At 39.8% G+C, this 15,003-nt stretch overlaps 2 protein-coding genes across 2 annotated transcripts; one reads left to right on the forward strand and one right to left on the reverse strand.

Annotated features, from left to right (window-relative positions):
• The first annotated feature begins 2,431 nt into the window (after positions 1-2,431).
• LOC137817864 (uncharacterized) lies at positions 2,432-3,535 on the forward strand. The gene is made up of 2 exons (XM_068621090.1): positions 2,432-2,619; positions 2,728-3,535. Exons 1-2 carry the CDS (start codon positions 2,432-2,434, stop codon positions 3,533-3,535), a joined length of 996 nt encoding a protein of 331 aa, XP_068477191.1.
• A 472-nt stretch (positions 3,536-4,007) lies between these two features.
• LOC150024723 (uncharacterized) lies at positions 4,008-8,743 on the reverse strand. The gene is made up of 2 exons (XM_090296771.1): positions 8,434-8,743; positions 4,008-7,219 (listed from the first exon to the last, which is right to left on the reverse strand). The coding sequence occupies exon 2, from the start codon at positions 6,562-6,564 to the stop codon at positions 4,711-4,713; it is 1,854 nt and encodes a 617-aa protein (XP_090152897.1). The 5' UTR covers positions 6,565-7,219; positions 8,434-8,743; the 3' UTR covers positions 4,008-4,710.
• Positions 8,744-15,003: the final 6,260 nt, after the last annotated feature.

The following is a 15,003-nucleotide window of genomic DNA, read 5'->3' on the forward strand; positions in this document are numbered from 1 at the left end:
GATCCACCAATCCGTAACAGAATTAGGCTTCTGGATTCAACAATCTAGAAATCAATAATTTATGCAAAATTTGCTTCCAGAACACCCCCTCATCCGAAAAAAAAAAATTAAGTTCTGGATTGATGAATCCATAGTACACTCCCAGATCCCAATTTCCAATAACCACGTGATCTTTTTCAAATAAAAGGTCAAGGTCAGTTTCGGGATTTAGAAAATTGTGGGGGTGCAAGAAGAAAAACGTAGGGGTATAGGAAGAAGAAGCCTTATAAAAAACACAAGAACATTTCCAGAGATACAATAAAGACAATTTCTTCCTGCACCATATCAATTATATCAATTTTAACCTGCACCTTATCATTTTTCAAATTTCCAATAGTAAATAAAATTATCCGGAATAGTAAATAAAATTCAAAACTAAAAAAATACATTCTAGAAAAAAAAAATCCAAAATCCAAAACACAAAATTAAAAATTTATTTTGGATAAAAATCTTTAGAATCCAAAAATGTGTTTTGGAAATCAAAATCCAAAATATTTCCAAATAAAAAGTTTCGAAAGTAATTTTTATTTACACCCTCCTTTTATGTAAGGTTATTTTCATCATTTGGAAAAAACACTTTTGTCATTTTCAATAGCAAATTGGGTACATGTTGAAATTGATATGGTGCAGGGAGAAATTGCCTACAATAAAGTCTTACATGTGACAATGGATCCATGACTTAATCCTTTTGTGTGGATTTGAACTTGTCAAAAGCTAGAATTTTCAAATTATTGTAGCTAGAAGAAGATTTCATAGACTTTAATAAAAGTTGATCAAAAAAGTGTAACTATTGAAAGTCATAGATGATTACATAAGTTGTTTAATTTTAAATAAAGTTGAGTGTTGCAATTGTCAACTTTATGTTATAAAATATAGATAGTGTATATTTTAAGCTTAGGTTTAAGTCATATACAAACTTATCTAATATTACATACTATCAAATTTTTAAAAGATTATAATTTTGACCTTTCTTAATTTTCATCAATGGTTTCGATTTTAGTTTCTGATTTTAGAAAATATTTATTTTTTTCCGATCCTAAATTTTGCATATGCTTATTTTTGCATTTTAATGGTTAAATCATTTTTGCAGTACTTTAAATGAATAAGTTAGATCTAGAATTCAATTAAAGCAAATAAAAAAAGAAACAAACCAGACAGAAATATATGATAATTGAAGCCAAAATTATGTTTTCATTAGAAATCCAAAATAAAAAAAAAAAATCGTATATGAAAAATTTATAATTATTTCAACAACTAATTTTGAATAATAATTTTTAAAATATAAATTAATACACTTCACACAATATATTATATTTAGATATTATTATTTTAAATTTATATTTTAAATAATGTCTTACCTTTAGTATATTTTTTGGAAATCATATGAATTAATTATCCATAAGATTTAGAAAGATATATGTATAGGTCAGACCGAGGTCATCGACTTGAGAGAAAAATATCAGACATTGGACATCGGTGGGTCCCACAGATTGCATGAGTTAACACGAAGTTAACACTCAGATACCAGAAAAGACCCAAGTCACGAGAGGATCATGCATGGGGTGTGTATTGTACACTCGGGTACGACACAAACAAGTGTTCCTTGGAGGCACTAAGGCCGTTAGGGTTAGGGTTTCTAGGAAAAGACTTAGGGCACCCACAAAACAGATGGCCCCGGAGCATTGGTGCACAAGTTGGTACCTTGGCGGCCATAATGTTAGTCGTTGCACTCTAGTAAAGGGAAGTCTTACGTGCTAAATTACGCTAAGATCGTGTAATAGCGGCGCAAGAACATTCTCCCTGGTACCCTAGATACGGGTAACAAAACAAAAGTAAACCCTAGCTACAACCTATATAAAGGGTGGTAAGAACCCTAAAAAGGTACACCGTTTCTAAGACTGAATCTACTTTATTCACTTACTGTTTCTTTGCTCCAGTACTGACTTGAGCGTCGGAGTGCAAACGGTTGCCAGGGCGCCCCTTTGTCTCTACAGGTACAACGTTCTTCCACCAAGAGGAGTGCGGGAGAAGGAAGAGATCGGCGGAGCCTGAAGCTACCGTTCGAGTCAACGACAAGCAAGTCAACTGGCAAGAACATTTGACGTCGATCGTGGGGCCCGATAAAACCAGGTCCCTCTCACCGTCGTAGTAAGAGCCTACCACCAATATGAGGAGTACAAGGCAAGGATCAGCCATGACCGAAGGAGGGGAGAACATTACCTTGCAGCAAATGATGGAGACCATACGTGCCCTTCAACTGGCGGTAGCGGCATCGAGGGTTGACCAAGATCGTTTCCAAGTTGACCTAGTTGCGTCTCAGGCAAGTAACGAAGAGATGCGCAAAACTAATGAGGAACTGTGAAGGAGTTTGTAGTAGGCAGGGGAGCGTGCGATGGATGAACGAGCCCCACCCATGCCAGCTAGGGCACGCCCTAAGCCTTTCTCTCAAGCAATCATGGACGCTGTGATACCAGCCACCTTCGTGGGTCCGAAGGCCACCTTCACAGGTGTAGAGGACTTAGAGGCTCATCTCACATCCTTCCACACCCAGATGATGCTGTCAGGAGGCTCTGACGCCGTGTACTGTAAGTTATTCATGAGTACGCTCACAGGCACAACGTTGGACTAGTTCGTTAGTCTTCCCGACGGACACATTACCTCGTTCGAACTGTTCTCAACACTCTTTAGGAAGCAGTATATTGTCAACCGGGCTCCCCCTTCAGTCTCTTATGACTTCTTTAATGTAAGGCAGTACCAAGGAGAGTCCTTGAAGGATTTCTTAAATAGATTCGGGGCACAGGTGGTGAAACTGCACACCAAGGACGAAGATATGATGGTGTATGCTTTCAGGAAGGAAATGCTGCCAGGAACCTTCAGTGATTCACTAATAAGATATCGCCCCAAGACATTCTGTGAGATCTGGCGTCGAGCTATGGCCCACATCGTCGCAGAAAGAGAACTCACTGAGAAGCGCGAAAGTGTCGCCCCAGTCCAACCTCGAGGGACTAGTCGACCTCAGCCCATGAGGGTGCATGAGGTGACGACAAAGAAGAAAGTCTTGGGAAAGCAGCAATCGTATGAAACCAGGAAGCCCCAGACTAGGGAACGAACAAGGGAAGACGCACTCCCCAGGCATAATTTTCTAGTAGAACTCAAGGAGCTGATCGCTATTCCTAATATAGCGGAAAGGCTGAAGACACCCCAAAAGATTGACAAAAAGTTGGGGCCCAGCAAGAACACTTGGTGCGAATTCCACCAAGCCTACGACCACGCCATACACAACTGTTTGTTTCTGGGATACCAGTTGGACGAACTAGTGAAAAGCGGCTTCCTGAAAGATTACCTACAAGAGCCGCAGGGGGCTCAGGTGCTAGTTGCCCCAGGAGGTGATCAGGGGCACGAGGTGCCATTCATGGTGAGATCAACACCATCTCTTGAGGGTTCTCAGGAGGAAGATGCACCGCCTCCCAGTGGAAGAAGTATGCACGAGAGGTGATGGCTGTAGAGGTATAAGAGGCAGATCAGACTCCCGATGTCGACCTCGTCTTCACCAAGGCCGACCTCTAGGATGTTGTCCCACACGACAATGATCCAGTGGTGGTTTCAGTAGTAATAGCAGGAAGGAGGGTGTATCGCGTCTTCGTGGACCAGGGAAGCTCGGCCGATGTGATGTTCTAGTCGACCTTCAATAAGTTACAGTTGTCTCCAGACCAGTTGAGGCCTTATACCGGCTGCTTGTATGGTTTTGCTGGAGATTATGTAGAGGTGCGTGGACACATAGAGCTGATGACGACCTTCACAGATGACACAACTTCACGCACTGCAAACATCAGGTACCTCGTTGTTAACGCTCCGTCAGCCTACAATATACTTTTGGGTAGACCTACTTTGAACAGGATTGAGCGGTGGCCTCTACGAGACACAGAAGGAGGCTAAGAGGTGCTGATAGCATTTTCATGAAGGTCTTCTTGAATCATGTAAGAAAAAGTGGTGCGGAAGCTATGAAGGTGTGTGAGCAAGATCCTCCTAAGAGTGGTGTTGATCTTGAAGGTGCATGATATGTATGAAGCTAGGGAGGTTCGGCCAACCCAAGGAGAGGTGAAGGAGATGAAGTTTAGAGCCTAGAATTCTAGGGAGAAGCAAAGCTTGGCACAAAATGGCAGCATAACTTTACTCACAATAAACTTGAAAATACAAGGTGTAGGCTTCTCCTTTTATAGGCTAAGGAGGACCATAATGCAACCCTAATGCTAGCCAAATGAAATGTAAATGTGAAGCACATGGGTGCACATGGCACATGGGTGCACAAATGAGCACATGGGGAGGGGTGTGTCTAGTTTTTATGCTCACCCCCTCCATGGGCTTTCTAGACCGGCCTTGGTAAATTTAGAGGTTTTTTTAGAAACTCTAAGTTTACCTAGGTTGGTGTTTTAGGTGCCAAAATTAATTCTAAGAAAATTACAAATAAAGTTCCTATGCTAATTTTGACAAGAAATTAAAGTCTACTCTACACTAGAGTTTATGGCATTTGAACATGTAAAAGAACGTCTTCTTGGATCCTCTTGGCCATAACTCTATGGTTGGCCCAAATCTACCCTTTGGTGGGCTTGCATGTGGGCTTGTGCTTGGGCCTCTTCCATCATCCCCTCCCTCTTGAAAAAGGATTTGTCCTCAAATCCATTGCTTCTTCTTCTTCATGGCTAGGGGAATGGATGTGGCTGGATGGTGTCCATCATCTCCTCCTTCTTGAGAAGATCTATCCTCAGATCTACAGACTTGATCTCGGATAGCAACCTTTTGCTTCGCCAAAGCTTGTCCTCCTGGATCAAACGTCCACCTATAGAAATAATCAAATAAGGCATAGGTGTTAGTTTGCAAATTAATTTTACTAGGTTGCCATTTTTGTTTTTCTTTTGGTTTTGGCAACCTTGGACAAAGTTTCTCTTTTAATGGTTGTGTGTGGTCTCTAATCATCTTATGTATTTTAAAATGTTCATTTGTGGTTACTTTCTCTTTAGGCATAAATCCTATAGAAGATGGTAACAACTTAAAAGGAGAAAGATGATTGAACCCACACATAACTTTAAAAGTAGAAATATAAGTAGTTTTGTGAACTACTTTATGGTATGTTTGCTCACCTCTAGAGTTGTGTGTGCACTTCATGAATATTCTAGGCATAGTAGAAAGAGCTAGATTTTCAAATATATTTTGACCATGCGTTTGAGGATGATAAGAATTTAAAGTGTGCAATTTAGTTGGAAGTTTTCCAAAGGAAATCCTCAAATCATGGTTTGCGAAATTTGGAACTCTATTCAACACTATGCTTGAAGATAAACCATGAAGATGTATCACTTCTCTAGAGAAGAGTTTATCCATAACCATGAAGATTGAATCACAACCTTTTGTTGTCCTAGGGAGTTTTAATATGAAATTTATATCTTCCCAAGGATCATTTGCAAAAGGTGAAGGAGTATAGAGTTTATGAGACATTGCCTTGGGCGTAGTTTGAAAACAAGAATTGTACCTAAGGTAATGTCTTTGAACTTCTTTTCTCATGGGGGACAAAAGTTTTCCTTTTAAAAGCTCTAGAGTTTTATCAACTCTAATTTGTCCCATGAGTTCTCCTTCATGAAGACTCTTTCTCTTATGTGTAAGGATAGTCTCGTTGTGACAACCATTGTTTATAAGGATTTGTACACTTTGCAATGGTTGTCTCAATAAGACATGACAAGTTTCTTTAGGCCCTACTTCACATAAAAATTTGTTTTTGTAGATGCTTATAGAAAACTTGACATTCACTTGGTGATATCCTAGCACATATGAGAAATAATCTATTTCATTTTTATCTATGCAAGCTTCTTTTAAAGACTCTTCTTTTTCACTTAGGCTTGCAAGTGTTCCTTTACAAAAGGTAAGGCTTTGAGGTTGTTCAGCAAGACACATATTTTCAAAGGTATTTTTAAATCTTTGGTCTTGTTGAATGACCTTGTGGGAAGGAACACTCTTCTCCCACGCCTTTTGTTCTTCAAGAGTCTTCTCATGCTTTTCTTTTTCTTCTTTTTCTTTAGCTTCCCTTTCGACTTCCCCTCTCTTCTTTTGTATTTTTCTTTCCTTTCTTTCTTTATGGGAAGCAAACAATTTTTCTACCCTCATTTCCCAATCTAGGCAAGCTTCTATATTTTCTTTTCCATGGAAATGGGGTTGTTCTACCCTAACCTCTCTTGGGTTTTCTTGTTCTTTTCTATCTCTTCTATGTCTTCTAGGGGGTGCTTGATAATAATCATTTACTTTAATGCTTCCCTCCCCAAAAGAATCATGATCTTTAGAGATATATGCATGAGAAGGTAATTTTTTTAGAATGTGAGACTTCTCATCCTTTGCTTTAGTCAAAACATTAAGTTTAGTCTCACTCTCCAATTGTCTATATGCAATTGATTGCACAGTTTGTGAAACTTCTTTCAAAAGAGTTTTTAAAGATTTTAATTCACTTCCAATAGACTTTGTAGAATGAGAAGAAGAAGACATGGCTAAAGCTTTGTGTATACAAGTATTTTACCTTGAGAAAACTTAGGAAAGTCAAAGAAGGTAGTTTTCCAGGTAAGGGAGGTGAGTCACAAAGGACTACTTAAATACCAAGCCTTTGCCTTTGCCAAAAACTATCCCCCAATGTCTTCACACAAAGCTTTCTCTTAGTAAACTACTTAGAACACAATTAAGTTGAGAAATCAATTTTTTTTTTCAATGCAAGAAAACAATGTATGCTAACTAATTAACAAAGCTAGACGGTTTTAACAAATCTTAAAACAACCACACATACAAAGCGTTACTAATTAAGCAATATAGAAACAACTAAAAACAATTAACAATTGCTAATTAAAGATTTCTACACTAGTCGGTCCTAGGTGAGGCTTCTTGGACACTTGGAGCCCTTGAAGACACACTCACCGTCTAAAACGTAATTAAAAGGGTAATTAACAATAAACCAAGTTGCAAAGGAATTAAGAAAACTCCCTTTGTTGGTCCTCTTTTTGGTTAGTGCACTTCCTTGTTGTCTATGCTTGTTTGATCCTCCAAGTGTTTGTAGTGTTTTCTTTTTCAAGAATGCTTGTTTCGGCTTTGGCTTTGTCTTCTCCTTAGAATGATGGTCTTAATTCTCCAATTTCCAGCACCTATCAAAGGGCTAAACCTTAACCAAGTCAAGTTTCAATCCACATAAGCACCAAAGAAGAGAAGAAATTCCAGCACCCAAATTAGAGGTCAAAGAACAAAAGCAAGAAACAATTAAATTGAATAAAACAGTACCACCAAAAGGATTTAGATTATGACAACTAGAAAGAGAGTCAAGAAATTAAAGCAACAAATAAAAGGTACTCAATTAAAGGTTGGCACACAAAAGAATTCCTAAAGAAAAGCACTAGATTAGATGACCAAATAAAAAAACAGCACCACTGGAAAATGTTGTGGGCCAGAAAACGTGTTTGTTCCCCAATTTATGCTGAGCTGTATTTTTAAAATTTGACTCTGAAATTTGATATGCAAGATATTCAGGATCTTATCTAAAATCTGGCTTTGGAATCACTCAAAACGCATGCACCATTTTTTTTTAATAAATTTTGCAATTTTGGTGTTCAGTTAGGCCAGCTGGAGCGCCTCAGATTTGCACTCTGATTTTAAAAGATTTATCATTTTTTTTCTGTTGCTTCTTTTGACCTAATTCTTTTTTTTCCTTTCTATAACACTTTAAACTTGCATATTCCAGAGAATCAAAATTTTCCTATGAGTGGAAATATTTTTCTGGACCAAAACAGCCAAAGCAGAGAAGGTGAAAACAGGGGAATCTGAAAACTGGAAACAAAAACAGCAAGATACCAAAGTTTAGACACAATGGAAATTTGTGAAATAGAATTTGTGTATGATCTAAACACAAATGGAACTCAAACTAAAATTAAAAAGGCACCAAAAGAGCAAAGAACAGCAGATTCAAGCAATTAAAGAGACCCAAAATCAAGAAACAATCAAGCCAAATAAAAGGACTACTATGAATTGTTGACAATATGGATGAACATGACTTGACAAAACATGTATAGATTCAGAAAATTAAAGACTCAAAGCATAATATGAACCAAATAATGAAAGCAATAAAGACTCAAAAGCCTAAAAGAAAATAGCAACTCAAGGTGTATGGAATCCTATCACAAATTGCACAAGAACTTGTTCAAGATCAACTGAACAAGAGTGCTTCGGTTGGATCTTCCACAAAGCACACCAAACAAATTAAAATGTAAAAAAAACAGCAAGACAAGTATGGAAATTAAATGACAATATGAAATAAAGAAGAACTAAAATTGAAAAGACCAAAAGCTACTCATCTTGAAGAACCAAAGCTCATGATACCAAATGATAGCATTTTCATGAAGGTCTTCTTGAATCATGTAAGAAAAAGTGGTGCGGAAGCTATGAAGGTGTGTGAGCAAGATCCTCCTAAGAGTGGTGTTGATCTTGAAGGTGCATGATATGTATGAAGCTAGGGAGGTTCGGCCAACCCAAGGAGAGGTGAAGGAGATGAAGTTTAGAGCCTAGAATTCTAGGGAGAAGCAAAGCTTGGCACAAAATGGCAGCATAACTTTACTCACAATAAACTTGAAAATACAAGGTGTAGGCTCCTCCTTTTATAGGCTAAGGAGGACCATAATGCAACCCTAATGCTAGCCAAATGAAATGTAAATGTGAAGCACATGGGTGCACATGGCACATGGGTGCACAAATGAGCACATGGGGAGGGGTGTGTCTAGTTTTTATGCTCACCCCCTCCATGGGCTTTCTAGACCGGCCTTGGTAAATTTAGAGGTTTTTTTGGAAACTCTAAGTTTACCTAGGTTGGTGTTTTAGGTGCCAAAATTAATTCTAAGAAAATTACAAATAAAGTTCCTATGCTAATTTTGACAAGAAATTAAAGTCTACTCTACACTAGAGTTTATGGCATTTGAACATGTAAAAGAACGTCTTCTTGGATCCTCTTGACCATAACTCTATGGTTGGCCCAAATCTACCCTTTGGTGGGCTTGCATGTGGGCTTGTGCTTGGGCCTCTTCCATCAGGTGCTATGAGAATATCCTCAAGACGAAGATAAGAGTGTTCGCTGTTACCACCCAACCTCCAAGGGAAGAAGGGGTCACCCGCGCAGAGATTGCTCGGGAGAGACGACCCGAAACTATAGAAGAGGTGCTGCAGAGGGATATCGGTGGAAAGAGGTTCAAGCTTGGCAAGTCCTTAGGCCAAGAGACACAGGACCAGATTGTCGAAGTCATAGCGCGACACCTGGATGCTTTTGCATGGTCTGCCTCAAACATGCCTGGCATAGATCCTGACTTCTTGTGTCATCGTCTCACCATGGACCCGCATGTCCGACCTGTTCGCCAGAGAAGAAGAAAGTTCAATGACGAGAGGCGTCAGGTCATCAGAGAAGAGACATAGAAGCTGCTAAGCGATAGCCACATCAGGGAGATTTAGTACCTTGAGTGGCTGACGAACATGGTGTTGGTGAAGAAGGCTAGTGGAAAATGAAGAATGTGCGTCACCTTCACAGACCTCAACAAGGCCTACCGTAAGGACTCCTACCCACTGCCCAGTATTGATGTTTTGGTAGACAATGCATCTGGTTGTAGACTACTCAGCTTCCTGGACGCCTTCTCTAGTTACAATCAGATCAGGATGTATCCCAGGGACGAATGCAAAACAGCGTTCATGACATAGTTCTCTTGCTAATATTATAAGGTGATGCCCTTTAGGCTTAAAAATGCAGGTGCGACCTTCCAGAGGTTGATGGACAGAGTGCTAGCGCCCATGATAGGGCAAAATGTCTAAGCATATGTAGACGACATGGTGGTAACCTCCCAGCAGAGGGAGCAACACGTAGAAGACCTAGAAGAGCTATTCACCACGATAGTTAAGTACAAATTGAAGTTGAACCCCGAGAAGTGTGTTCGGGGTAGAAGCAAGCAAGTTCTTGGGTTTCCTACTCACTGAGCGTGGGATAGAGGAAAATCCTGAGAAGTGCGCTGCAATCATAGGAATGAGGAGCCCGGTCTCAGTAAAGGAAGTACAACAGCTGACAGGGCGGATGACCGCTTTGTCCAGATTTGTGTCAACTGGAGGGGACAAAGGTCACCCCTATTTTTAGTGCCTGAAGAGGAATAACAGGTTCGTATGGACCAGGGAGTGCGAAGAGGCGTTCCTCAAGCTGAAGGAGTACCTGGCCAGTCCACTAGTGTTTTGCAACCCGCAGCTGGGTACCCCGTTTCGCTTGTACTTCGTAGTCACTGATCGGGCGATTAGTTCGGTCCTTGTGCAGGAACAGGACCAGGTACAAAAGTCGATTTACTTTGTGAGCAAAGTATTGCAGGGGCCTGAGGTGAGATACCAGGCCATTGAGAAGACGACCCTGACAGTAGTGTTCTCAGCGCGAAGGCTTCGCCACTACTTCCAGAGCTTTACGATGATAATGATGACAGACCTTCCCATTCGCAAGGTCTTGCAGAAAACAAATGTTGCAGGAAGAATGGTGCGTAGAGCAGTAGAGGTATCAGAGTTCGACGTGCAGTATGAGCCCACAGGCCCTATCAAAGGCCAGGTTTATGCTAACTTAGTGGTAAAACTCTCTCGGTTGCCACGCACCAGGAAGGAGCATGCTTCAAATGAATACTCTCTGTAGACGGTTCCTCCAACAAACAGGGTAGTGGGGCTGGCGTCATCTTGGAAGGACCAAATGGGCTATTGATTGAGCAGGCCCTGCGATTCGCTTTCAAGGCTAGTAACAATCAGGCAGAGTATGAGGCCCTTATCGCTAGAATGCTATTGGCTAAGGAGATGGGTGCGAAAGGTTTGTTGGCGAAGAGTGACTCCTTGTTAGTCACAGATCAGGTCACGGGAGAATACCAGGCTATAGACCCGCAAATGGCCGCATACCTAGAGTACGTACAAATTCTGAGGGAGACGTTTGAAGTGTTCGAGTTAGTACACTTGCCCAAAGAACAGAATGCCCGAGCTGACTTGCTAGCTAAGCTCGCCAGTTCAGGCAAGGGGAGCAGACAGAGGACAGTCATTCAGGAGACCCTGAGGACACCTTAAACTGCCACAAATAATGCAGCAGAAGTCCAGCAGATCAGCACCTCAGAAGGGGTGAGGAGGAGTCATCAGTCGTTGACTTAGGAGACGTTAAAGACACCTAAAATAAGCACGTACCGAGTTTCTAGGGAGAATTCGTTGCAGGTTTGCCTAGTCGAAGGGGGCGAAACTTGGATGACACCCTACAAACTCTACTTGGCTGATGGGATACTCCTGTTGGAGCCTACAAAGGCTAGGAAAATCAAGAAAAATTCTAGCATGTACACCTTGATCAATGGAAAGTTGTTCAGACATGGGTTCACTCACCCTATCCTGGTATGTGTGAACGGTGAGCAGTGCACCTGCATTATGGCAAAACTCCATGAAGGGATATCCGGGAGTCACATCAGTGGCCGAGCTCTCGCATCGAAGGTCATTGGCGTAGGATATTATTGGCCAACCATGAGGGAAGACTACACAGGGTATGCACAATGGTTGAAGCAGTGCCAACAACATGCTGACTGACACTTCAGAGGAGCTCAGATCGATCTATAGCCCATGGCCGTTTCATACTTGGGGGATCGACATTCTGGGGCCTTTCCCTTTAGCAATGCGGCAGATGAAGTACCTCGTGGTTGCCATAGAATACTTCACAAAGTGGATAGAGGCTGAGCCAGTAGCACAGATCACAACCCACAAGATTCAGCACTTTGTGTGGAAGAACATATTATACTTCTTTTGGTTGTGGTGAGCAAGGTCATATAAAGGCAGATTGTCCAAACAAGAGCAAAGAGAAAAAGTCTAACTACAAAGAGAAGAAAGGCAAGACAAAAAGAGCCTACATAGCTTGGGATGAAAATGAGGTGTCATCATCAAGTTCTTCATCAAGTGAAGATGAGAAAGCAAACATATGCTTGGTAGCTGAAAATGATGATGAATCTTGCAGCTCAAGTGAGGTAAGTTCATGTGCTTCCTTAAATGAACAAAATTACAGTGAATTACTTGAAGCTTTTCAAGAAACACATGATGAAGCTAATAGATTGGTTCTTTCAAACAATCCATTGAAAGATCTTAACAGTTGGCTTGAAAAGAGAGTTAAATCACTTGAAGAAGATCTGGAAAAAGCAAAAAGTGATTTTGAAAAATTGGAAAACCATTTAAAAAATGCTTCTTGCAAGTGTGATACTCTCATTTGCGAAAATTGTGAAAATCTTGAGAAAAAGGTTCACTATCTTGTTGAAACTGTGGACAAGCTTTCAAAGGGGAAATCTAACTTTGAGAATTTCTTGGCATCTCAAAGCTGTGTTTTTGGAAAGGCTGGTTTAGGCTTTAATCCACAGAATAAGCAAGATAAGTTTTCAAAAAGTTTTTCAAGAAAATCAGAAAAACAATCGATTGTTAAGACGAAACAACCGGTTGTTACATGCTTTTACTGCATGAAGAAAGGCCACTCTGTTAGGTTCTGTAAAATAAGGAAATATTCTGTTCCAAGAGGTTTTATGAAATGGATTCCTAAGGGATGTGAAGTTTCTAACTGCAAAGAAAAGTCAAACGGACCCAAATTTGTAAGGGGACCAAATCTTGCTGCTTGAAATCTTTTATGCAGGAAAACTAAAGAAAAAGGAGGGACTGAGTCATCTGATCAAGTTTTTGAACAAAAAGACAGTCATTGAAGCTGAATCAATGATATGCAAAGGACCTCAACAGTGAAAAGAGGCTTCTTGATCATAAAGCACATGACTCATTGAAGAATTAAAATGAGGATAAGACTTTCCTTTATTTGTTTTTAATTTCTGTTCTTTCTCATGGTTAAACAATCTTTTTATATTGATCAATGTCATCTGCTTTGAAATCCTTATGTTCATGGTTAAAATTCGAAAACAGTTTTAAACTGCTGCAGAAAAACAACCGATTGTTTCTTCGAAACAACCGATTGTTTTGGGTCTGGCAGCATTATGAAGAAATTGTTTTAATTGCTATTTTAAATTTCTATCCGTTGCAGATCAATTCAAAGAGAGAATCTTGGTCAAAGAATTTGTGTTGAAAGCTGATTATGTTCAGAGAGAAGTTACAACAGTCATAAAGGAAAATATTCCAAAATCTTAGAAATTCAAGAGCCTTAATGACTAGTCAAAGATCACATGTGAAGACCATCTGATTCTCAGCTTTTTCTGACGTTTTCTGTGCAGAGCAGAGTCAAGTCCTCTCTCTCTGAAAATCAGGTACCCACTGAATAGAATTGAATGCTAATTGATTCTTTTTCTGCTATAAAAATTGGTGCAGCTGATCTCTTCCACAAGAACAACGAATTGCAACATCTCTTGCAACATCTCTTGCAAAAATCTGTGAAGTGAGTTCTTCTCTGTTTTCTTCTCTGCCATCATGGAATCAACTCCTCCCACCTCAAAGAGAGTCAAAACCAAGGCTGTAAGGTCTGGAGGAAGGCTAGAAGGCTGGTTTTCTGGAGACAATGATCTTATTGAGAAGTATAGGTATGAAACAAGTATCAAGAAGATAAACAACCCCAAGGTTGTATGCTTTGATTGGCTGAAAAGTCAAAAGCTTGATAATATGAGAAGGCTGCTCAAGGATCAATCTCTCAGAAAGTTCCTGGAGATGAAGGGAAACATATATCTAGATTTGGTGAGGGTGTTCTACACAAACCTAAAGTTTGAGGGAAACAATCTAGTTTCTCATGTGAAGGGTGTAGAAATGGAGATAACTCATGAAGTATGGACTGCTGTTGCTGGTCTCAAGTTCTCTGGTCTTAGAATCAACAAGGGAAACCTTGGAGTGGTGGAGGATTTTAACAAAATCCAATTCTACAAGAGTTTCTTGAAGAATCAACATGCTCAAGTAAGTACATGCTCGGTTGGAGGTCTAAAGCTTGATGAGAGATTGCTTGCTCTCATTTTAACTTGGATTCTAACTTCAAGGGGGAGTAATCATTCTGTTCTAACTGAAGAAGATTTGGTATATATCTTCTGCATCACCAAGAAAATCAAAATCAATTGGATCCACATCATCAAAGAGCACATGCAAAAAGCCATGAGGTTAGGTGATTATAATTATCCATATGCTGTTTTGGTATCTAAATTTCTACTCTATTTTGAAGTTAACCTTGAAGATGAAACATCTGAGTTGGTCAAGTCAACTCAAGAGTTGAACAATGGATCACTCAGCAAAATGGGTTTTACAAAAGTAGGTGGAAAATGGATAAGCAAGGATGGTGATCATGGTGCCTCATCTAGTGGTGTTGCTAATCTTGAACAAGATGAACCTGCTGATATGGATGTTCAACATGAAGATCCACCTGAAGATTATCAAGATGCTGGACCAAGTGCTGGTGCTGGAAATCAAGGAGAAAGGATGCAAACCATGTCTTCTTTTGAAAGACTCATGGTGAATAGGCTTGATAGCTTTGCTGAAAATCAAAGAAGCTTCCATTGCTGTGTTAGTAATTTCCAAAGGATTGACACCAGGTTTGACAATATGGATGCAAGATTTATGACTCTGGATGAACAGATTGAAGCTGTCCAGAACCAAATCTTTGATCTTCAGTTTGCTGATGAAGAAGAATGAAGGAAAAACAACTGATTGGTTATCGGAACAATCGATTATTTTCTTGCTGTTATATCTGGTTTTTAAAATTTCTTTCTTTCTGTTGTTACTGCTTTAGTTTTGATGTAATCAAAACAATATCTTGTTTTTATCTCTTCTCTTTTTCTATTTGTGAAGACAAATAGGGGGAGATATATGATGTGTTTAAGTTTCTTTTTATTGTTGTTAAAACAGTTTGGAATGTGTAATAATTTTCTGATATTTAGTTCTGAAGTTTATTACTGTTTATCTGTGCTAACC

This window comes from Phaseolus vulgaris, chromosome 10 (genome assembly GCF_051622355.1).
Source record: "Phaseolus vulgaris cultivar YP4 chromosome 10, ASM5162235v1, whole genome shotgun sequence".
NCBI classification, from domain to species: Eukaryota; Viridiplantae; Streptophyta; class Magnoliopsida; order Fabales; family Fabaceae; genus Phaseolus; species Phaseolus vulgaris.